Genomic DNA, 25,665 nt, shown 5'->3' with positions numbered 1-25,665 from the left:
TTGGGGAAATTTAGACCATAAGTGTATAAGTGTATAAGTGAATACTTTTACGCGTAAATGAATAAATTCTTAAAATTTCTGTCATTTCAGTGAATATAAATCTGTCCTCTTATTGTTACCATTAATGAGTAATTTTACGTATTATCAAGTGCGTAGCTTGCAAATTTTACGACTTTATAAGAATACAGTGGAACCTTGATAAATCGAACTTCATCAACTCGAATAAAACCTTGATAAGACGAATTTTTGTACATTTTATGGGATGCCGTTCGAGCTCAATGACTGGAAGGTTAAATTCTAATCACCTCTATAACTCGAAGTTTTAGTCCCACGGACCTCAATAAGTCGAAGTTTAGTAAACTTTAGACCTCTATAACTCGAAGTCGGCGATTTTGTACCTCCATAACTCGAATATTGGTAACTCGAAATCCTTGGTACGTCGAAGTTTTCCTCCCTTCAAATTCTAGTTATCAAGGATCCACTGTAATAGTTTGTGATAGTGATTAAGTTTAAATATGAAGTTTGCAAATACAATTGCAGTCAGTCTATGAGTGGAAAGATGGTCTTTCCAAGGGATAAGACGGGTGAATTGGCTTTTACCAACTGCTCTAATGATGAGTTTCTTAAATAAAGTGAAAGGAAGGAAGGTTTGCGTTGTAATGCAGGCACGTAGCAAAGGGAAGGGTGTCGGGAGGTGAAGTCCCGCCTGAAATCCTACAAATATCTAATTTATATAGTATATAGAGGTAATTAATTTTACTTCCTTAGTAGGATTAAACATCTTGCATAGTAAGTTGTAATATGATGAGAAATTCATCTTCACGTCTGCTACCCCACACTTTTTCTGCTTTAGATGGCGGCTGCTGATAAGGGATGATCCCCCTCCCCCCGAAATAAAAATTCTCGCTACATGCCTGTTATAATGTCAGCTTATGTGTAACAGACGACTGTTGTTTCATAAAATATTACACACACCAATTGCATCAATACTGAGAATGATTCATAATGGAAAGTTCACTAGAAAAACTTTATAGACAGTCACACTACAGGTCCTTATGCTGTATATTTTCTAGTGAAGTTGAATGACAATTAGAAGTGTGTGAAAACTATGATATGAGTTGTACCAAGAAGAGAAACTCCAAGAAGAAAAACTAAGAAGACATCAGCTGAACTAAAGTGGACAGTCATTTGTTTACTTCTCGCTTGTGGCCGAGTGCCCCGTGTTGTAGTATTTATAACTTCCCTCACTTACCTCACAAAATTAAAAAAAAACGTTAAATATCATATTTTTGCTTTTGCTGTGTATCGTTTTCCCATTTACACACACACACACACACACACGCTGGCGTACGTGTGATTTGAGCTTATGGGGCTACAGCCTCTCCTGAAATTTTAAGGAAGATGAAAATTTTCAAATAAGTCGGAATGAAACAAAGTGGTATATTCAAACTCTCCTTAAAATGACCCCCGATTATAATTTTTTGTCTTTGAACGACTTCTAAAGCGAAGCTTAAAAATGGTAACTATGAAATATTTTACTGTGTGCCCCCCCCCCCATCTATTTTTTTACAATGCCAGTAACAGCCGAAATAAAATCGTTCAGATAGGTATAGGAAGATTCCATTCGATACTGCCCTAAACTAGAGTCTACATGTCCTAGGTAAAATCTGGCTTGTTAATCGTGACAAAGAATGATGAATGATGATTGAATGGAATAGATTAAGTAAAAATACGCTGATTCGTCAAATTCAAGTGGAAAAGCAGAACTTGACAGTGTAACGTAGCTGCATATGTGTACTGCGTATACACATATGCAATTATCCTACCAGCCCACATACTTTTATTTGGTATTGTATTTATACCTTATGCAGTGCCGGATCTATAAACCGCAAAATCCCGCAGTGTGGGGGAAGAGGGGGGAGGAAGCATTTAGGGGGGGCATGCTATATATATAATATAGCGTTAGTAGTCAAAAATGTGTTTGTAAGAAAATAAAGTAATAAATTATTCAGAACTGCAGTGCAAAAATGAACCACCAAAATATTGAAAGGTAAAAGGAATTGTTATGGGGGAGGGGAGCACAATTTAGTTAAGAGGTGAAACGGATCTTATTAGAAGTCGGGCACGGCGGAAAAGGGACGAATACCCCGTGGATGGAATGGAATTATTATTAAATTTGGGGACCAAACACACACACAAACATAATGACTTAATTAATGCTTAAACAATGTTTTCCATTTTATTGCAAGGGCCTTTACCATTCTTTACTTTTGAGTAAGGGCGTATTAGCGTGAACTCGAGAAGCAATTGCACTAACATACCTACGTATAAATTTAAAGTAAATAAATTGTTATAACGTAACAGTCTGCGTGTTCGAAACAAGACAGCGAAAACATTATGTTCGTATTTGTTACTTCGTCGATTTCATCAATCGCATGCGTCTTTTGTGATTATTGATATTGCATGACACTCGAAACAAGACGGAGATTTTTTGGAATAAAATTCAGTAAGCATATACTGCAAAATCTTTGTCTTGGTCAGTTTGTAAATATGCGGTCTCCTTACAACATGCCAAGCATTATTATTCCTTAAAATGTTGCTCAGGTAAAACTGCCAATTTGATTTCAAGTCGCCTATATCGTACAAAGTCCCGATTGTTTCCGATTAAGGGATCGTAGATAGGCTATGTGAAGCCTGATATTCGAAGTTATTTGGCTGCGAGAGGTGTATCGTAAGAGGGGGTATAGCTCTGAAAAGCTACGTACACTTAACCAAGCAAGGGGGGGACTAGCCCCGTGAAATAAGAACTACACTCACGATTAACTTTAAACACTACAATTGACTGGTCTGGCAGGGGTGTGAGAGAATGAAAGACAAGGATAGAGGAACGTTCGTTATCTGTAGATCTTGAAGTGACTGTCGACTCGCTGATTCGTAGATGAACACTGATGAAACACTACTAAAATAAAACTCCTTTCCGATATTGTACACTTCTCAACTTCTTATTCGACCGCCCCGAAAGAATTCTAAGTCCGAAAATCGTAAACTTAGCAACATTGCACTTCAGCGCCAGCTGAGAGTAGCCAACTTTGAGTTCGTCATTCAACTAGACGAAAAACGCTGCGGTGAAAGGATTCCAATTTCGCACATTCCATGAACTTATAAACTATCAATCGCTAATATAATACACACTGAAACTGAAATAGTAAATTGAAATAAGAATAAGAATGAGAATCGTGCGAAATTGTAACAATTCTGCGTGCTCGACTTGATATCACATAGGTTTGAAACACTGAACAGGGGTTTTCTCCACCTGGAGTAAATCGCCATCAAGTTTGAGTAGAAAGAGGCAAATTTCTGAGGAGTTTATGCGACATTTTATTTACAATGCCCTGCACAATATCGAACAGATCTAAAAGAAATCATTTATTTCACGACTTGTGGAGAAAACATGCTGGAACACAGGAAGATCGATTTTATCATAAACATCTACGTGTTTGTAAGGGAATGTTGTCATTAAGTTAACGTAGAGCAGTTGGTTAGACGCTGGTATCCATATTTTTCAACATACTTGAAAGGTCGCGGGTTCAAATCCCACCCTATATATATATATATATATTTTTTTTTTTTGTGCGTGTGTGTGTGTGTGTGTGTGTGTGCTAAACAGAGACAATTGATATTTCAACACTGTAAAATATCCGATGCACACTTCAAGGGATGTCTCTTCTGCACATTTTCTCCCTAAGAAGGTTAATGCTTATTCAGTTGCTTGCCAGGATTTAAGGTTAAAACTTTTTGTATTTTAGCTATTCGTCATAAGCTGAGTTAACACACATTATGACTAATTTACATATAATATATATGCATTCAGGATGCTGTAGGTAATGGTATTTAATCCTGGGTTCGAATCCTGGTCAGGCATGGGTGTTCTTTGTAAGTGTTCCTTCATCAATTTCATCATCCCATCACCCATTCTCATCTTCGCGATGAACCAAAAACGTCACAAAGGCGAAGTAAATTAAACCAAATCATCAATCAAGTAATGGAATTTAAGATAAGTATTGTGTACGCTCTTCACTCCACAACTAAAATATTAATTATTTCAAAATACTAACACACAAACACACACAATTATAATAGGAAATAATCCACTACATTGATGTATTGAATTTTTGTAAGGAACGGGAGAGTTTAATGTATTCAATTCGCTAAGATTGGTTATGTGATGTCGTTTATTTAGTAATGACTGTTCTTGTTCCCCCTCACTTCGATCTTCCAATGCATCTAAATCTAATAATAAATCCCCAATAAACGTAAGTAAATACCTTTTGCGACCGAGGCCGATGCGATAAAAATCTACTAATAACTATTTATATATTACGTGACATCTAATAAATGCAAAACTTGAGAATGATCATTAATTCGGCACTGCTTTATATCCAAAATACTTGTCTAATTTCAACAAAATAATACTGTTATTTCAACAGAAAGTATATCTAACGAACTTTCCACCAAATTCGCAATATTCAAAACAGCCACCCTCAGACTTGCTTATACGTTACTTGATTCTGCCATTCCACGTGGCACGTGATTCAGTAATATAATTGAAATGGTTTCCGAAAATTCTAAACGCTTCATCATTACTGCCACCTCCTGATATACACAGAGAGATCATCCAAGAACAGTATATATATATTTTACGTCCGATGCCATACTCCTTCCGAAAATAAAATTCGGCAGCATGAGGAATCGCAGTTACGACCACGCTTGCCAGTAACAAGCACGTTATCCGTCATCCCTTCAATCCCTGAAGATAAAATAGCTCTCGAAACCTCGGAAGCCTATCCAGAAATAACCTCGTTGATATCCCGGTAAATCCTCTTCATCAAAGTTCGCATGAGTTTAGGCAAAATTTGAGCTAAAATACACTGCAAAATACCGGACATTTGTGTAGAGAGGAACTTATCCACAATCTGTGGCAAAGAAATGTTTCGAGCACTGGCAGGTGGTTGTTGCCGCAACCATGTTAGGAAACTTTTTGTCTATTTCCTTGTAGAACAGTTGGTAAGACGTGTATTTTTTTTATCTAAAATGAAAGATCACAGGTTCAAATCCTAGCCGCTCAATTTCTTTTCTGTTGAAGTGAACACAGAAGTACGATATTTACTGAATACAAAAAAATTGAAATAATGAACCTTGAATATAACAGATTACTCTATGAAAAACAAATCGCATGATTACAACTCTAGAGTTGCAAGAGTATTCCTTACGCATACTTTCATTCGACGTCTTGTGTATATTTCTATAATAACATGAGGTTTTATATAAAGCAATGTGTCCCCAAAACTGTTTATTGTTCAATTTCCTACATGAACATTGAAACTTGAATGTTTCGGTGATGTTGCATTAAGACCCGAAGGAATCAATTTTATGAGTGGAATAGATTTATTATGTGAATAAATATGATGTTGCAATTATTGTTTTGGGGAGAAGATCGTTTAATTATTGTTTTTATTGTTTTTTTTGTGGACGAAAAAATTGTGACAAAAACTTTACTAAGTATTACATAAAAAAAAACGTGAAAGCTGAGCCGGGTTTGAACCAATACCTCAAAGAGAAAAGATGAACGTAAGAAGATGTATGCTTGTCTGAAACGTTACAACTACGCTACAGATGTTCCGAACGTGTGTGCGTGTTTAGTAATACCAAATACTTTTACACATGGATGTAAAGAGCACTCGTTGTAGCACATTTGTCATAATTATTCTTTATTTATTTGTTAAATGAAAGTAATGTAATTGTAAATAATGGTTAAATTTATTTTATTATTCTTGACATCCTTTTCTGGTATGAATTCGTACGAAACTTTTCATGGCTGAATGTAATTGGAAGTCGTCTTTGAACCAACTGCAGCATCACGTGATTAACTATACCAATAGAAGACCTTATTTCCTTTGAACTACGCTCTAAACAGAGGCATGCAACATTTCTTTCTTCAACCTCGCGAAGAATGGAGCACTACAACAAATCCACAAGAGAAAGAGTGATCGGTTTGATCGAGGGAGCTGGATTGTCACCTGGTTTAGCTGGCGAGCAGTATGGCGTTCCAGCACGGACAGCAAGGAGGTGGTGGGCTCGATACGAAGAAACTGGTGAGGCATCACGGAAAAGACGCGAGAGCTGGGGCCGTGTTTCGACACCAGTGCAAGACGATCGGCTGATAGCGGAGTGTGAAGCCAATCCATTCCAGTCAGCCACTCAACTCAAGGCAAGGGCCGATTTTCCTGGTTGCCCACAGACAGTTCGGCGGAGGCTGGCTGCTTCTGGTTTACGGGCACGAAGGGCAGCAAAGAAGGAGGTCTTGACGGATGCACACAGAACTGATAGGCTAGCATTTGCTGAAGAAAATATTGATAGGATTTGGGATAGAGTAATCTTCTCAGACGAGAAAGTATTTTCTACTGCAAATGATGGTCCGGTTCTGGTCTACCGGCGTCAAGGACAACGATTTGATCCCCATTTTTTTGCTAACTCACGTCGGCGTGGACGCGTGAGCGTGCCTGTCTGGGGTTGGATATCTCTCGGTGGCGGAGGTGACCTACACCGCATAGAAGGACGTCTCAACGGGATACAGTATGTGCACATTTTGGAGCATGTTATGGTTCCTGGCGTGCGAGCTTTGTATCCCGAGGGAAATATTGACTTCCAGCAAGACCACTCCTCCATCCATGATTCAGCCATCGTTCAGCGTTGGTTTTCTGAACGAAACGACATACATCTAATTGACTGGCCACCCATGGGATGCGACATCAACCCAATTGAAAATATGTGGGCCGAGGTCGTTCGATGTTTGAAAGAAAGCTGGCCCGATCCACCACCTCGCAGAAGTGATGAACTATTTGACCACGTCAACAATGCCTGGAATGAAGTGTGCACTTCGCACAGGTATATTCGACATCTTGTGCAATCCGTTCCTCGACGCCTGAGACATGTCATAGATGCAGGTGGCTACTGGACAAGATATTAAATAAATGTTCAATTTTCCCAAACAGTCCTTTTCAGGACTAACAAATTAAAAAAAAAATACACTCGTGTAAGAAATAATTTGGAACCTTTCATATATTATTGTCTTACAGGCCTCAATATAAATAAAAATATCCAGATGAAGTGAGGCTCGAACCCTAATCAAAGACACAAGTGGAACTGGAAATGGGTGCCTTTACCGGATGTGCCACAAAGCTACAACAGAATGAACTGCACAGCTAATACAATATCTTAATTTTTGTTTTCTATTCATGCATACACCTATTCTATCTGGAAAAAGGTTTTCTTTTAAAGATTTAGATCACCTATTTTTAACCCTAAAGATCGTAAAGCATAACCATTCATTAGTTATTTCCTTGCTTTGTTGGGGATTTTCCTGTAACGAAGGCAGCTAAAATCGAGCTTCCCTTACCTGCTGATCTTACCGAATTTAACACATGTTCGTTTATCGTTTGTGCAACAATGGCCTTCTTAAATTATGTTACATTGCACCTCTGAGTGAGAGAGAGAGAGAGAGAGAGAGAGAGAGAGGAAGAAGTTGTGTAGCTTGTGGAAAGCAGGCTAGAATTATATTCAACACTTCATAGAAAAATATATTGAGAAACTGGAAACTATGGAACGATGTTTTCGCGAAAGGAAAACTTATGTAAGAGGAAAGTGAACATGCAGATAGAGTAATTTTAATCACAATGCCGAGCTGGACACAGTAACGACGTTACAAGAAAACAACCTCTAGTTACCTTCAGTACAGAAACGTCTTGTCAATTTCTTAACTTATTATTATTGACTCATAATGTGTGTTAACACAACTTATGACGCACAGCTGAATGAATTTGATTGAATTTCTGACGAGTATTGACGAGCATATAGGGCCTTGGCCTATCTCCCGACTGCCAGTCTCCTTCCCACAATTCTACCTAGAGGTGTGAGTTCTTCAACTGGTATGAGGTGACGTGGGGTCAGCACGTCGAGCCCTCAGCCGTTATAGAAGATTTTTATGACCGGGTTACGCTACTCACTCGTAACTTCCAAGCAAAGAACATTCTATTTGTATCAGTGGTGTATGCTGGTTCTAACGAGTGGGTAATCTCCGACCTTTTGATCCTCAAACTCCAAAAGTTTCCGTGCAATTTATGTCAAGCTCCATATTGGATTTAGGAATATTGTGTCGGAATATTTGTCTTATTGCTACGATCACAATCAATTAATTCTCGTTATTGCAGTTTACTATACGTGTAGAATTTCAAATAATAAAACAAGACAGTATTATAAAGCTATAAAAAACAGCCTGTGAAATATAAAATGAAAGACGTGCACTAGTGAAATAAAAACCCGCAATATTAATTTAAGTGCAAAATTCAACTTACTCCAGGACCCGATCACTTGTGCCGTACCACATCCAAAGCACGCTGTTTGTCCAGTTCACGTCAATACGTGTCTTTGCGAAAGATTGCAGCTTAACAAAGGAAGTTATGTGACTTTTGGATTTTTCATGTTTGACACAAGTGTTGCAAAGATTACAGTATCAGCCACGCGTCCATACATTCAATATTAATTTAAGTGCAAAATTCAACTTACTCCAGGACCCGATCACTTGTGCCGTACCACATCCAAAGCACGCTGTTTGTCCAGTTCACGTCAATACGTGTCTTTGCGAAAGATTGCAGCTTAACAAAGGAAGTTATGTGACTTTTGGATTTTTCATGTTTGACACAAGTGTTGCAAAGATTACAGTATCAGCCACGCGTCCATACATTCAATATTAATTTAAGTGCAAAATTCAACTTACTCCAGGACCCGATCACTTGTGCCGTACCACATCCAAAGCACGCTGTTTGTCCAGTTCACGTCAATACGTGTCTTTGCGAAAGATTGCAGCTTAACAAAGGAAGTTATGTGACTTTTGGATTTTTCATGTTTGACACAAGTGTTGCAAAGATTACAGTATCAGCCACGCGTCCATACATTCAATATTAATTTAAGTGCAAAATTCAACTTACTCCAGGACCCGATCACTTGTGCCGTACCACATCCAAAGCACGCTGTTTGTCCAGTTCACGTCAATACGTGTCTTTGCGAAAGATTGCAGCTTAACAAAGGAAGTTATGTGACTTTTGGATTTTTCATGTTTGACACAAGTGTTGCAAAGATTACAGTATCAGCCACGCGTCCATACATTCTTTTCAGCCCCGAAAAGTAAGCACGGCCAACAAAAATGCAAAGCTTATTAACACTTATACTTCCTGTCAACCATGGTGTTTTGTCATAATTTGCTTGCGAATATGCCTCACATATTCCCGATTTTTGTCTTTGTGTGTAGAAATAAGTTCAAGCGATGACACTGGCCTACCTGTATTAACAATTTGCAACTTCTCCTGAAAAGATCTTGTTCCAAAAGGTTTCACCAGCAAATCTTGTATCACATCCATTACCCTTTAACACAGCACTATCACGACAAACACTAACACCTTAATAAATAATAAACACGAAGCCAACGACTACACGCATTCAGTTTCACGCGCCAAACTTCTGTTGTTGTGCTCCTGGCTCAGAAAGAAATTCCCTATGAATGATAAAAAAAAAATCCCTTTCCGAGCTCGAAATGACAGGTTTTTAAAAGTTCGAATCATTGCAGGTCAGAGCCAGAATTTTATTTCGGGATGGGGATCATCCCTTATTAGCAGCCGCCACATAAAGTTGAAACAGTGGGGTTAGAAGTCCTGAAGATGAATCTCAGATTATTACAACGTATTATGCAAAGTGTTTAATCCTGCTAATGAAGTAAAATTAATTATCACTATACACTTTTTAAATTAGATATTTGTAGGATTTCGGGGAGGGGGGGTTTCAGCCCCCCCGAGTCCTCCACCTGGTTACGTGCCTGATGTGTTTTTTTCGTTTATGTTTAATTCGTTCATCTTCATCACTATTAATCTAAACAGGCGGAATATAGCAACTTAAATTAACTAATATATATAATTTATTTTTCATATCTTTCCCTTTAAAAAATATTCAGTTCCGTGAAAGAAGTGTTCTCGCTGCTTTTGAAGATTAGAGAGGAGAAACAATCACTATTTTTGTAAATACAAGGATTGGGGGGAGTCAGCAAATAGGTGCTTTAATTTCTTAAGCTTTGAATTTTAATTCAGTTTGCTTCATCTTCAATATTTAAGTTTTTCCCTTTTGATAAATTTATGTTCAAGTAACAGAAATCAGCAAGACAGAAGCAAATGTAAAGTGAAAATTAGCGTAGAATTGGTTTGCCCATGTTATTCAGTTTTCCTGTTCTTCGCACTCTACCGGGTATGTTTTCCCTATTCAGCGGAGGGAATGGAGAGGCTCTGAAGGTTGAGAGTGCGACCGGTGGACTCTCACAAGAAGGAGCTTACCCTGGGCACGGAATCACCGCGCCTGAAAAGCAATGTTTCCTCCCCCTCTTTCCTTTCTCCTCCCTCCTCGCCAAGGGTTGCAAGGGAAGCGGGAGGAATGACGTCAGGGTGAGATTCCCTGTAGACATTCCACCGGCTGGAGAAAGGTTCCCGGACATTCGGCGGCAAACGATTGGAAGTATTCGCGCGCTGGAAGCAAGGAAATGTATGCATCGAAATTGGTTTGGAAGAAAATTGGGAAGAAATGTGTATATATATACATTTTTTTTTAAAAAAAAAAGAAATACAGCCGGGTCATCTGCTATTACCTAGATGACCCAGAGTATACGCCGCTGATTTGTATATGTTTCTCTATTGTTGTTTTAAGTCTACTTGCTGCACAGACAGACTATTCGGTACTGGATCTATATATTAAACTAGAATCCGAAGCAACGTGCCTCCACCGGGTGTTGAGCCCGGAACCCCTTGATTACAACATCCTGTTTAAGAACAGATATTAATGACATATAAGTTCTTAAATACGCGTATGTGTTAACATAACTTATGACAGCTGAATGAAAGGATAAGTTTTTCCTACATCCTGCCAATCACTGAAAGTTTAAGAACATTAGTAGAAATATTACTTGAGGCATGCACAGTGGCAACGATTAGACGGAGGGGGGGGGTAGAGGAACAGTTGCCCTCCCACTATGCTAAACCTTATCTCCCAAGGGAAACCCCCAGTTTTGACACCTTGCCCCATCAGTTTTGGAACTCAATCGCCGCCACTGAGTATGCATCGCATAAATATTTACAGTAATATCATATAATCTTATATTACGTTATTACAACACTTCGTATTCGGTAAATAAAAAAGAAAACATAATCAGGAAGGGGTGGGATTTGAACCTACGATGTTTCGATCTTGACGAAAACAGTAAAAAATGAAAAGTGTTATCATCTAACCAACTACTCCAGGAGATTTCTAACGAAAACCTCAGTAAAGCACGTTGATCTCAGTTGAAGAAACCTTGTGCCGGAGTTTCGAACCATTTTTCGCCAATAACCAAGGAAAAGACACACTTTGCAGAATCGTTTGGTGTTGTGCAAGGTATCTTTCATAAAAATTTCGTATAAAATCATCATGAATTTGCCTCCTTGCATTCAAATGTGACGGCAATTCTTTCCAAGTGGATGAGAACTTGTTCAGTGTTTCAAAATGCACATAAATTTACCTCTTTTCAAATTCAGAGCGAGGAATCTTGAAATATTTTCAACATTCGTATTTCTACTTAACATTTTTTTGTCTACTCATGTATTTTATTAGTGCTTTAGGGTATCTTTACTTTATGGAATGTGAAAGAATGAAAAAAAAATCACGAGCGTTTTCATTCAGGAAGAAGAAATGTTGCAAAGTTGGCTACTCTTAGTTGGCTCTGAAGCGCTATGCTGCCAAATTTACGAATTCCGGACTTTGAAATTTTTCAGGGCGGTCAAATAAGAAGTTGCGAAGTGTACTACTCCCCGCTGTAACTCCTTTTGTGACGTTCGGCAACAACTATTCACGCCATAACTTTCTTAGTTCAACAACTTGTATAAGTCCGGGGCACCGACTGTGCACGGGATAGATTTCAGATACCGACTGTGTTAAGAAATATTCTCCCGAGCTATTTAAACGAAATTCGAACTTCGGCCGTTGAGAGACCGCGTCTCTCAATAACGGTGCTTACAGCGTAAAGCTGTGTTTGCATTATCTTTCCTGCGATTCCGGAAGAATTCGTATCAGCGGTTTTTTACATCCGCTGAAGATAGCAGGTGGCATTTGCTTGAAAGAAGCTCTTTCCAGCTTCTTTCATACTTGGGCCCTTTTTATGAAATAAATAGACTATCGGACTATGGAGCCCGGGGTCCCGGATTCGAGTCATGCCTTCGGCATGATACGACACACCTGGCTGGGGCAAAAAATTAGATTCACGCAGGGAAGTTAATTTTTTGTAACGCGAGCCAGGCCATACCAGTCAATTGTAGTGTTTAAAGTTAATCGTGAGTGTAGTTCTTATTTCACGGGGCTAGCCCCCCCCCCCTTGCTTGGTTAAGTGTACGTAGCTTTTCAGAGCTATACCCCCTCTTACGATACACCTCTCGCAGCCAAATAACTTCGAATATCAGGCTTCACATAGCCTATCTACGATCCCTTAATCGGAAACAATCGGGACTTTGTACGTGGTGGAGGTGCGGGGCAGATGAAAAATGAACAGGAAAACCAGACCAGGTCGTTTAAAAAAAGTAGGGGTGCAAACTGAAACGTTACTTCTTGAATAAATCCAAAATATCGCGATTGAAGCGAAAATCTAGGAAATCTAAAAAAAACTGCAATAAAACTAAAGGTATATGGGGGGTTACGTTGAGAAGTTATGCTTTAAGATAAACAATTGCAAAGGCAAGGCACTAGCCCAAAGGTTATTCGTTAAGATGAGGACGGGCGACTGGGGCTAGAACAATAATAATAATAATAATAATAATAATAATGATAAAAATAAGAAATTGATAAAGGACGTTATTTTCCCGAGGATGGTGATGAACTTGCAACAAGTGAAATATCCCGTCGTCTGTAGTCAACATTGACGGCATTGGAGGGGGGGAAGTAATTACTTTAGTACGTACATAGAGTACAAGGGGTAATAAATTGATTAAAAAAACAAACAAAGATGGCGTAAATACGAATAAAAGGGGGGTTCGAAAATGAATCAAAAACACAAGGGTAATAAGGCAATCCCTATGTTCCTTCACGACAGCGTGAATGCTATGGTAATAAGATGCGTTGCGATTAGGCAAAGGTATCGGTTCAAGCGACGGTTGATTTCGAGAATGTAACCGATTGTAGGTCCCAGTGGACGAGCGTACGCAATAAACGAAGGAAAATGTAATTAATGTTCATAAGATGATGCCCCTTAAAAATAACTATTAGGGAATACATTTCTGTAACGTTGTTCTAAAACGCGAGATTTTATTGTGGCTGAATTGAAAGCATAAGTGGAATATATGAATTACATGTATTAAATAAAATGTGCCGATAATTAAAATAAGGAAAATAATTGGCTGCTTGCCACGAGAAGTGAGTGTGGAAGTTATAAATAACTGAAACATAATTGAAACGGTACCGCCGAAAGGCGGATATAGTCGTCGCGGTTAGCGAAGGTAACCGTTTTCTGACTGTCGCTTAAAAGATTAACCCAAATGCAAATTCTCCGGGAGTAACGTAATCAAATTCGGAAGGAAAATGGCTGAGTACTGTAGGACCCAGTCCATTTTTTTATTAATAACCCTTAAAAAAGTGTAACTTATCAAGTGAATAAACGGCTTTCAAATGTCAAGGGGTTACATCGATAGGCTGACGTAAACGTTAGAATGCAATATTCGAAGTAAGGGACACCCCTGGAAGTTGCGTCAGAACGATCGTTGCTGTGTTGGATTTCATTTTCAGCGCTAATGACACAGAAAGGAAGTAATTTTTACAAGTAATAGTTATTTATTTTTATATATCTAACAGCACCCAACCGTTGTCGAGGTTGTTTCGCCACACCCTGTACCCTGCATACACCTCCACCCCCCACACATATATAGTTAGATAAGTAGAGAAGGGCTTTGCTAATATATTGCGGGAGAGCCCAAAATTTGTAGATCCGGCACTTCGCCTATAGATTAATCATGGCAACTCAAATGGTGAATTTATGTAATAGATGAATGAACAACGCAAGAAGAAACCCAGGGTAGCGTGGATTCTAATCTAGAGCCCCTGGTTTCGTACCACGTTGAGCTAACCACTTGGCTACGAAGTTGGAGCAACTCGGTAGAGAGGATAGTGAAATGGTCCCGTAATTGTGCACGAGTCAAAGAAAGATGAAGGTATAGCGTAGAATTTTAAATAGTGAGTCTGCATAAAAAATAAAACAAGAGGTATGAATTATTAAAATGCGAAGTGCACTGGAACTGGCAAAGACAGAAGATTACATGGAAAATAAATTGTGGATATGAGGAAACAACAGTGAGGAATGAAAGCGATTGTGCATAGGTACCGACGCAGTTCAAAATCAGAAATGGTTGCACGTAAAAACTAATAAGTATATACTTAGTACATGACTTACAACTGGGTTTTGTAACAACATATGTAAGATTCATGTATCGAAAATCGAAATTTCCAATTTGATGATTTTTAAAAGTACCAAGCACTATGTACATTTTCACAATAAATAAAAGGTAAATCTTTTCCCTGCACATTGCAACAAGTAGGGTGACAAACTTTCGGCCATGAATTTTAGCGAGATTTAGTCGCGGCAAATTTTGTGCATTTTTAACTGCGCGGCATCAATGGATAATATTAAACAAAGAACTAATTTACATTTTATATAATATAGAAATCAAAATAGAGAATAAAAATTTAGTTGAAGTTATGGGCCGCCGAACTCGGAATGAGTTGAAATTTATCGATCTTGATTGTTAATGAAAAATACACGAGAAATACTACGTGTATAATGTCAATACGGGTTCCGGGAGGATCCAAAAATTTAGCTCGAATACAGGAGATCCCTGGAAATACGGAAGTGTTGGTCACTCACTCTACCATAAAGTCACATGGGCAGGGGGGAAGGTGGAAGTAGGAGCTGCACACATTCACTATCTCGGTTATTGTGGAGGCAATAAGATTAACACCACTCTCCGACCGCCTTTAACTCCTCCAACGCACTCATTTTATTCGAGACTGGATGAACCCTAGAGCCGCTTTATGCAAGAAAAATTGTCTGAAAAAAATCCCACTTCACCTACCTCCGGTCTCCCGTGCGGCCGTCCGAGGCCCTATGATTAGAATACCGCAGTAATAATACGTAAATATAATGAGCAAAATTAATTTGAACAAAATGTGGAATTGCTATAGCCTATAGTAGTTGTAAACGTTCCGATATAAATGGATAAAGACAGTTGCTGCAGGTTTCTTTATGACAAGAATGAGTTCCCGGGCAACCTTGTAGCGGTACCCCCTTTTCTCCTTGATGTTATGTTATGTGAATCGCATATTTATTACATATGCAAGCTAAAAATGTTGTATTGATGCTTGAAAATAAAGTCATCCTACGAGTTAAAAAAAGTTCACTGGTCTCCATTTTTACATTCCCTGGAGATGAGAGCAATGTATGCGCTCGAAACGTTGGAAGCTAACGCCGATTTAACATGGCTGCTAACCCGAGAACATCTGTTCGGAAGACTATTCCAGTTAATTCGTAATTTATTGATAAATTGGTTTTCTACTTAATACTTTTCCGAGATATGTGTGTGTGTGTGTGTAACAAATTAATTCCTTTGTGTAATTAGCAAAGTGAAAAAAAAGCAAAGTGCTCCCCTGTACTTTTCACCACGTCATAAAGGCGTATAGGCGCACTTTCTTGACCACAGCCGAAGGTGGAGGTGATGTGATCAGCAACATGCACCAATCCGCTTTTTTCGCCCAAAGTTTCCTCCAGTCACCCACTTTATACGACGCTGGGTGGGCACCGGAGTCGCCTGAAGAGGTGGAAAAAATCCCGGTTCTCCTCCGCCGGGGATCGAACCCGGGTCTCTCGCATTCGCATGGCAGTCTGACGGCCTAACAACTTTCTTTCTTTTTTTAAAAAAGGAATACACATATTCGGCAGTATCCCCCATCATTCACACATTTCTCAAACATGTCAATTTTCACTGTATTCTCGTTTTTACTCATTTTCGGACAAACACAAACATCCAAGTCCTACCCGGGATTCGAACCCGGGTCCCCTGGCTTTGTAGCGCGCTGTGCTAGCCACTCCGCCACGGAGGTCGACTAACAATAAGGCTACCGCGTCTCAAGTAATTAGCAATTATGTATTTTTAAGTAATTTTCTTTATATACTGGGTGGTTGAAAAGTCCCGGAACGGCCACATGTCGTGAGAAATACACATCGAATCGGAAAACGAAAAAATACGTGTTGAATAAGTGAAAGAAAGCTATTCAATGATACCACACTTGATTCCCCACCCCCGCCCCCTAGGGGTGGGGCGGGAGGTAACTGTGAAATTTTAAATGGAAACCCCCATTTCGTATTGTAAAATCGGAAAGAGGACTTCATTCCGAGTCCAACGAGCTATCAACGATCTTCCTAGCTCAATTAGGAACGGAGGAGATATGGCGATTTTAAATTCTCTGCCCCTAATTGAGCTAGAGTGAAAGCGATTGCAGATTCGGAATCTGCATGGGGCAGATATGCGAAAATTTAAAATCACCATATCTCCTCCGTTCCTAATTGAGCTAGGAGGATGGTATATAGCTCGTTGGACTCGGAATGAAGTCCTCCTTCCGATTCTACAATACAAATTGGGGGTTTTCATTTAAAATTTCACATTTTAAAATTTTTACATGTCACCCCCTTCCAACCCCCACACCTAGGGGTTCCAGGGGTGTCTTACCCCCGCAATATTTCTTTCCAGACTGTAAGTCATATGTGTACCAAGTTTGGTCATCGCAAATGTCACCAATTAGCTAAGAGACTCCGAAACGAAAACTATGGATTCGACATTATTAGAGGTCATCTTTGACATTTTATTTTTAACCCCCTCTCACCCCCAATTCCGATAGGTGATGAAGTTGAACGGCATTGGGAGTGTCACTATTCATCTTACAGACCCCGAAAACTATGGATTCCACACTAATATCGGTCGTTTTCGATTATCTTTGCATGCCCCCCCTTTCCCACCCCCACCTCTAGGGGAACCAGAGGTGTCTTGAAGTTGAACGGCATTGGGAGTGTCACTATTCATCTTACAGACCCCGAAAACTATGGATTCCACGCTAATATCGGTCGTTTTCCATTATTTATTTCTTTTGCCATTTATTTGCCAGTCTTATTTGCTTCTGCTTCAGTTTTAGTGCCAGTGTTTTTCAACCGCCGGTCTGCAAAAGGTACGTTGCACCCAGGGGTTGACGACTAATTTAAATCTAATTTTACATTTGACAGCAAGTCTATACATAATTGAACTTTGATTATACAATAGTTGGTATATTCACATTAATTAAGGGTGCATATTAATTTCCATATAAACTTTAAAGATCAGAGTTGTATTTATGAGTGAAATTGTTGGGATCAGGACGTTGACTTGTAAGAAATAAATTTACTGGGCTGTGGTCTCACAAAGGTTGAGAACCACTGCAACAAACAGCCAAAATACATCACTAGTTGCTCCGTGCCCAGGCCTAGCGGCCATTTAACCAAATAATACATGATGTATTGGAAAGCCAGAATACAAATATATTTTACTGAACACAAAATTTAATGTAAAGAGATTTGATATTAGATTTTAAAAAGGTATAGCAGTATTTTCTTTTTTGCTTCATGTACGTGTTCGTATAACAAATTCAAACATTGAAAATCATATCATACTCTTAGGTTCCATTGAAAACACATACAAAACTACTCTAGTTATGTGAATATGTTTATACTACATCGATATATTTAATAACTTATAACTTAATAAGCCTACCGAAATATGAAGATAACACTCGGAAAGAACCGCCCATTTAAAAAAGCCAGCTTTCTTGAAGGCGCTGTTTATGTCTAGCTACGAATTTTATATTGTAAATTGTTTTTTTTTAAAAAAATTTAGAAATGAGTGTCTATTGTACAGTAGGGAGATAAACGAGAACCATGAAACAGGAAAAATACTGCCAACTCCTGTATTTTCATTGATTTCAGACACTTTTGTGAAAAAAGCCGAAAAAAGCCCAACCAAGAAAGCCGCGGAAAAAAGTCCGTTTTTTTTTCATCTTTTCAAAAAACAGTTTTTTCCCCGACCACTTCCAACTCTATTTAAAACTAAGAATCGGTGTCACAATTCATATTACCAATAAAATGAAATCTTCCTTTAGAAATTATTTTGTTTCTTTCTATTTCCAGTTCAGTGACATGGAAGCCTTGAAAATAAATTACAAGTCTATGTGTTATAATGGTCACGTGTGCTTACGTTAGATGCTGGAATGAGTTGAAATGTTTTGGTCGAAATTTTCATTTTAGTATCAAGGTAACATTTTAATCAACGAATAAAACATGTGAACGATTTTTTTTAATGGACATATTTAGGATACGTTGTTAGTGTATTATTTACTTAAGAGTATAATTTTAGTACTGCGTGATTTTCTATAGCTGTTCCAAAACAGATTGTCTTTTTCAATTTCTACAACCGAGTTTAAAGCTTATACCTCCACCTGCGCTATAAATATATTCTCTTTTATTTTGGTGAAGAAAAAAAGTTCTTCGTTATTTGTTTGTCTGCAAGTATAATACTCACCCCGTTTATCGGTCGAACTCAGGACTGAACCCAAACTACCGAAGACAACCACTGATTTCCAATATTGGCTTTGGAGGAGGAATAATCAAAGGAGCGAGGAGGGTATACTACGTACAGTGGAGTGCCCAAGGGGGGGGGGTCATAATTAGCCCAGTATTCCTAAAAAAAAAATGTCAAAGGCAGAAAAAGGTGGTAAAATGAGGACTGGCTACAAAGAAAAAATAGTACACGTAACGTCCTTGCTTTTGAAAATCCTGGGCCATCAACTGACTACGTATGAATGTAAGTAACACTCCAACAAGAGTTTTCTCCGATGTGTTGACACAACGCTAACGCACACTGCACACACGAAGTAAAGGTCTTCCTTCCAAGAAGTCCCAGGTGACACTGACAGTCGCTAGAAAGTAGAAACAGGTTCTTCTTTCTGGCAGTCCTTTGATTACCCAGCCAAAGCAGATTGACATGTCTTTTAACTTCCTGGCCCCATCCCACCACACGGCAAAAACTTACCGTGTAGCCTCCTCACACAGACCAAATTGTAGCAAAAATATGTTCCTGCCAGCAGTGAGCGAGTCCATTCCTAAAAGAGGGAAGGACACGGCAGATATTGGCGAGGGGGCTAAGATCCTACAGTGGCGACGGTTCGTTTCTTCCCCCGTGCTTGTGGATTAGTCGAGTCCAAGTGCCGCAGAAGCGTCTTGGGTGGTCTGTGTGCTTTGCAGTAGGAAAGGGAAAGACCACCCATGAGGAGTTTGGTGTCACATTCACTTATTTGACTAGCTCCACTCCGGCCGCGTGTGTGTTCTGTAGAACTAACGTATCCGTGGAATCGCCTGCCCCACATTCAACGCTGTAGGTCTGCGTTTGCTGCTTGGGGGGTTGCTCCGTGGGTGAGGGATATCACCGCGGATGTCCGGTGGCGCGTGCCTCTCGGAGTGGGTGGCCTGCTAAACTGCCCAGGTGGGATACTTGCGACGGAAAAATAAAAGCTGAGGGAGTGGAGGGAAGTGAATAATGAACAAAAACGTCGAAATTAGGAATGGATGAATAAGGCGATAGTTTTATATTCGCTAATCTACTAGTCGGTAGAGAGTCTGACTGACACGCGGGAGACCTGGGTTTGTTTCCTGGGCTGAGTGATCGCATAAAGCTCCTCTGGGGCTCATCCAGCTTCACATAAATGGGTACCTGGGGGAAACACTGGGAGGGGGGTAAATACTGATCACATCACCTCCACAATGGTCGAGATCGAGAATGTGTAGGGTAGGGTCCTACCCCCACATCCCCTAAATGTTCCTTCATGGCACGGTGCTATATGCACGGGGAACTTTACCTACAAGAACCGAGGTGCGCTGTAGCGGGGAGCCCTTGAGTGTACTGTGCATACTATGTTCCGAAAGAAGTTAGTCAAATTTAATCCTCCGCCCCTCTTGCTCAGCAGTCTCCACGTAAAGTCAAGTTTTAAGGAATATTATTCTAAGGAAACGAAGTAAAATCGAAGAACTACAAACGAGAATAGAGCAATGTTTGAGGGGCTATCCTCTCCTTAGAGCATTTGCCCTCCATGGCGGTTGAAAGTAGAATTGGTTATTAAAAGTAAAAAAGCCACAGTTGACAGTCAAAAGGTTACAGAAATAAAGGATTAAGCCAAAGAAAGAAAGTAATTCAGTAAAGTAATTAATTAAAGGTTCTCCTCCGTGGCCGTGGGGTCTAAGGCGCTGTGCTCTGACTGCGGGACGGCATAGGTTCGAGTCCGTCTGGGTTCAGTCTCTGGGTTTTCGGTCTGTGTATAGGACCGGTGGCAACCCACCATCTTGAGGCAATTGGGGAGCTACGGGTGAGTAGCCTAACCCGGTCTCAGAAATCTCCTATAACGGCTGAGGGTTCGACGTTCTGATCCCACGTCACCCAATTACCGGTTAGAGATCTCGACACCTCTAGGTAGGATTGTGGGAAAAGACTGGCAGTCGGGAGATAGGCCAAGGCCGTTCCAGGGCTGTAGAACCACGTGCTATTATTATTATTATTAAATAAAGTAATTAATTCACGATATAAAATGTGTCAATGTAAATAAGTCCTGCAAATGGGTAAATTGACCTACCTCGACGGATATCATCCATTTATAATCCATATCATCACTCATTCTCATTGTTTCCATTAGCCAAAAGTGGCAGAAAAGCGACGCTAAATAACAAAACTCAAGTGAAATCGACTGTTATGGTGATAAATATTGCATGCTGTATCAACGGTCATCTGCTTATTATATATAAAATACTCTTCACCACTCTCATTCTCTTAAGTGCTCATTCACAATTAACGTTCACAACCTGAAACGGCATGTATTCAGTTTCGTGGCCTGGACGAGGGATAGGGATGGGGCGGTAGGGATGGAGATAGTAATCATCTCTTCGCAGCCATTCCTAATAAAACGAGCGTCAAATGGGGGAAAATATAGAACTGACTAGTAACATTACAACATTTTATGGTCATATCTCCCTTAAAGAAAATCTTGTGTACGCCATTGCTTGAAATATACAGATCAGTAACAGCAAGGTATATTTAAGGAGCGTAAAGTGAAAATGTGCATCTTCACTATTCTAATCCGTCATGTACACAATTCATGTTTTAAAAGGAAGTGTGGTCCTGTGACTACTCAGATTTATGTAAAATGTTCCCAAAAATCTAACATTGAAATTGTTTTCATTTCATCTTTATTCCTTTGGAAGTAAAAGATCTTCAAACTGCCAGGCATAATCATATATACTGTATATTTTGGTGGTTCACTACTTATGACCGATTTAGCTTAGCTAAAGGCAAATAACGCGTAACGTTTTGTGTCTTGAAACTAAAATCAGTACTACAATTGTCTAATTTACATATTGACAAAATGTATCTTGTACTTACAACGCCCTCTTTTCTTGTTGGTTGCAAGAGGAAATTTGCCCTTTGAGCCTCTTGGTGCGGGCGATCAACAATCGCAACCTTCTTGGTCAAGGGCTCGTAGCCATCATGATATGCTGTCACTTCGTAGCAGCCTGGAGTCAGAAGCCGGAAGTAATCGCCGTCATGCACTGAAAAACAACATTAATATTTATGTTTTTACCCAACAATGTGCTTTGCCTTATTGAAATTAATTATATTGGACTTAAAAAAATGTGAGACGATTAAGGCAGAAGGAACGATTTTTTTTTCCAAAGAGCAAATGATATTTATTATGCATTCCAAGCTCCGACTTTGATACTTTCATACAATACATGGGTATTGTACCTAAGCGAATGTCCTATCATTTTATATCTTCTATGCTTTTTTCTCTTTGCTCATTCCGTACTTGATTCTACATTAAGCTATCTTAATTTTTCTACATTAGAATCACATTTCGAATGTTTCCAGTTCTAACATTTCTTCTGATAACACCTTCCAGCTTTCAAGACCGTTCATGGTCGAACATATTGACACTCATAACTAGGGAAAGGATTTTTATGACATCATATTTTTTTGATAAGGGTGATGTGTTTCCTAAATATATAGAAATTCATATTGTCAAGAAATTAATTGAATTAAGTGCTTTTTAAGGGCATATTTTGTCATATTTGGCCATTTGTACGTGATAAAGCATATTTTGATGGATTTTCGGTCATATTCAGCACATTTTCGCCTTTTCAAGAAATATACAGTCATTTTCACTCGAAGTTTTATTTTTTGGATTGCAGAGAAATCTTTTTCATTTTTAATTGAAAATTTACAGAAAAGTATTAATTAATTTTGCGTTGCAACTCATCAGGGCCCATAAAGTGAACTAAAAGTAGTATGTATATGAAAACATGTCAGCATAAGTTAGATATTGATGTTTGAAACAGTCTAGTTTATAAGGGCATATTTTCAAATTATAGTGCAAATTTTGTAAAATTTTAGGTAATAAGAGCATATTTTATTTTGCATATTTTGGTGATTTTTAGGACATAAAAATCCTAGCCCTACTCATAACAAATAAGGACCTCGTCGCCTTGTGATCAAGGGGTCCCGGGTTCGATACCCGGTGGAGGCACATAGTGGTTCGGATACCACTTTAAGCTGTAGGTAGAGTCCCGATTAGCCTTACTGTGCATAAAGTGGACTTAAAACACCAAATCAATCAATCAATCATAACAAATAACGGATTGCACAGAAATATGTTTTTGATGGATATTGAATGTATATTTTAATAAGGAGCGTAAATATTAACTGTCGCTATTAACCAAAAATATAAATTGGCGCAAAGTCGCAAAATATAAATAAATAAATCAGATTATTACTTTTTTTATACAAATACGAATATTTGAAAAGGGGCTGGGAAATTTGTGTGCACTGTCTATCATAAAAATTACAAACACGTATACAAATAGGAATATATTGCGTATGCAATTGTGGTTAATTAAATAATACATTGAAAGAAATGGCAGTGAACATCCTGACTGTGTGAAACGTAATCATTCCAACCTGTGTTGTGCAATTATCAGGTTTTATTTCTATCTGATTAAGAATAATGAATGAATTAATTAAAATTGTTGGGTACTTAGCCACTTAACGCCATTTATCTAAACTCTTACCTAAGAGTTTAAAACAAGGGGAGGGGGAGTGTAAAAAGTCCGTTGAGAAAAGTTAAAATTGCAAAGGTTGTAAAGGGACACAGGACAAACCTAACACATTAAAAAGGTAAGAATACAATAAAAACTTCCTCACAGGACAGACAGTGGAAGAGGCCAGCTCTTCTCAAAAAGCTAGTAGCTGGAGACAAAAGAAACAACTTACCCGAGGTAACATCGTGCTGGATGTCACTGTCTCTTCCACCGGTGCAGTTCTTCACGTGAATCATGGCATTCGATATGGCGCTTCCATTCACGGCATTCTTCACAACACCCTTCACACCAATGTGGGACTGGAGGAGAAGAATATGGAGACTGTCAATACATTTCTTAAGCCACAGTCCCACCCCCACCCCTACACCCCCAGCCACACAAACAACCCCCTCCACCCCGCCACACAGATATACATAAATACACTAGCAAAAATAATGAATACAAGAGATATGCATGGAGTGGTATAGAGCGACCACAAGAAAAAGAACCTTCGACGAAAAGTCTTCGCGCATCTCCTCTTTCTTCCGTTCAACTCGGGCCATAAGAAGCATGCTCCACTCGGAACCCTCCCCTCCTCGCGAGAGTACGGTGCACAGGAGTCGCACCAGTCAGTTCCAGTTTCACATAGATGATGAAATCACTACAGATGTTCAAAAATTTTACTTTTTCAGGCACTAACGACCCTGTTGGTAATCCAGTGCCAATATACCTTGATATATTGCAATGCCTGAGGTTAATTAACAAAAATCATCCAATTTATAGCATACACCACCCCTCCCAAACACACACATACACAGAAGAAGAAATTTTATGGTGAACCTAGCGTCCAGGAAGTAAAACCAGATATTTCTTATGAAGAAGAAAAACAGGACAATAAATAAATGAATATTGAAATGAACAGCAGGATGATGCAAGGTTCCCCACAATATGTTTACAATATTTTCTTAAAATTAATATTTATGAACCAAAACAAAAACAAAATTAACATTTGTTTAGAATGTGATGCAAAACTTCGAGTGCAGATGAAAAACTAGAATTGGAATAAGTTGAAATATGGTATCATCACAGAATACTGAGGCTGTCGTAGGTGCATAAATTATGTAGTGAAAAGTAAGAAGGTTAAACGAGGAAATAAAACTGTCGAGGTATATTCTACATAGAAAATATATTGTGAAAGAGCATATTCGTGGCTATGAGTGTTTTTAAAGTGTGCTACTTTAGGCATCAGTGATGGATAGAATATTAGACGAGGTTCGAAATCGGAATAAGACACAAATCAAAGAAGATTCGTAGATTTGGAGAACTACCAACAACAATTATAAGAGCGATAATTGCATGTTATTATGTGAAAATTATTTTCTGTTTATAGCATCATAGGTGTACTATACCTGCCACATGAAGTGCAGAAGGGCATCCTTGTTATTATCCCATTCTTTCTGCAGTTCGTCTTTAGATGGGTACTTCTTGCATCCCAGTTCTAGTGTGATCTCGAAGTCATTAGAGGAGAGGTAGTTGAAGTCCTGCATGCCTAAAAAGAAGAAAGGATTTTATGTGACAATTATCCCATAGCACTTTCTAACAAAGTCATCATGATTGAAGGATAAATTATGCACACATACGAGTGTTTTGGCTATGTTGGTCTATCATTGGAGTAGCAGCGACATGCTCTAATCAATTATATTTTTATGGTGAACTATTTAAAAAAAAAACGAGAATTTCTGCATTTAGTACCTGGAAATTTATGTGATCCAATTTGTAACAATTTACAAGTAACAGTTACTCCTTTAAGGATCTCTAACTGTGAAAGGCCACTTATATACAAGTAAGTAACTGCCAGTAGCGTGCCCAGAATTTTCGAAAAGGGGAGTTACGTATATTATTTTTAGTAGTCAGCCTTCAATTTCGTCATCTTCTCCTGCCTTTGACGTTCTTTCTTTTTAGGAATACTGGGCCATAGGGGCCCCCACAACCCCATTGGGTACGCCTCTAGTAACTCCAACAGTGTTGCTTTTATGCAATAGCAGTAAAGTTATTAACATAATTATACAATTACTTAACGACTTTCAATTGTTAACATGAAAATTGGTAACATGGAGGAAGAGCTAAATTTGGCAACTCTGTTTCCAGCAATATGTCTTCTCTGGATGCTAAGGCGAAAGGAGTTTCGTGGAATCGCCCAAAGCAAGGAAGCTAGGCTTAGTTGCATGCTAAATTTAGAACATTCGCTCAAAACGGAAACGTCATTTCTGTTTGCACACGAAGATTTTAGTGTTTTGAATGAATTGCTG

At 38.9% G+C, this 25,665-nt stretch overlaps 1 protein-coding gene across 1 annotated transcript in view; it reads right to left on the bottom strand.

The window, feature by feature from the left end:
* The window catches only part of LOC145994947 (carboxypeptidase E-like), a 101,411-nt gene that overhangs the window by 2,667 nt on the left and 73,079 nt on the right, over positions 1–25,665 (bottom strand). Inside the window, exons 6-8 of the mRNA XM_083131463.1 lie at positions 24,766–24,905; positions 23,550–23,676; positions 21,666–21,832 (exon numbers count right to left, since the gene is read on the bottom strand). Of these exons, the coding sequence (XP_082987589.1) occupies positions 21,666–21,832; positions 23,550–23,676; positions 24,766–24,905 (434 nt within the window). The remainder of the gene's footprint in view (positions 1–21,665; positions 21,833–23,549; positions 23,677–24,765; positions 24,906–25,665) is intronic.

Source organism: Lepisma saccharinum, chromosome 11, assembly GCF_977018435.1.
Source record: "Lepisma saccharinum chromosome 11, izLepSacc3.1, whole genome shotgun sequence".
Taxonomy (NCBI): Eukaryota; Metazoa; Arthropoda; class Insecta; order Zygentoma; family Lepismatidae; genus Lepisma; species Lepisma saccharinum.
Note: the sequence above shows the minus strand (reverse complement) of the source record. Positions and strands in the feature narration are given on the sequence as shown.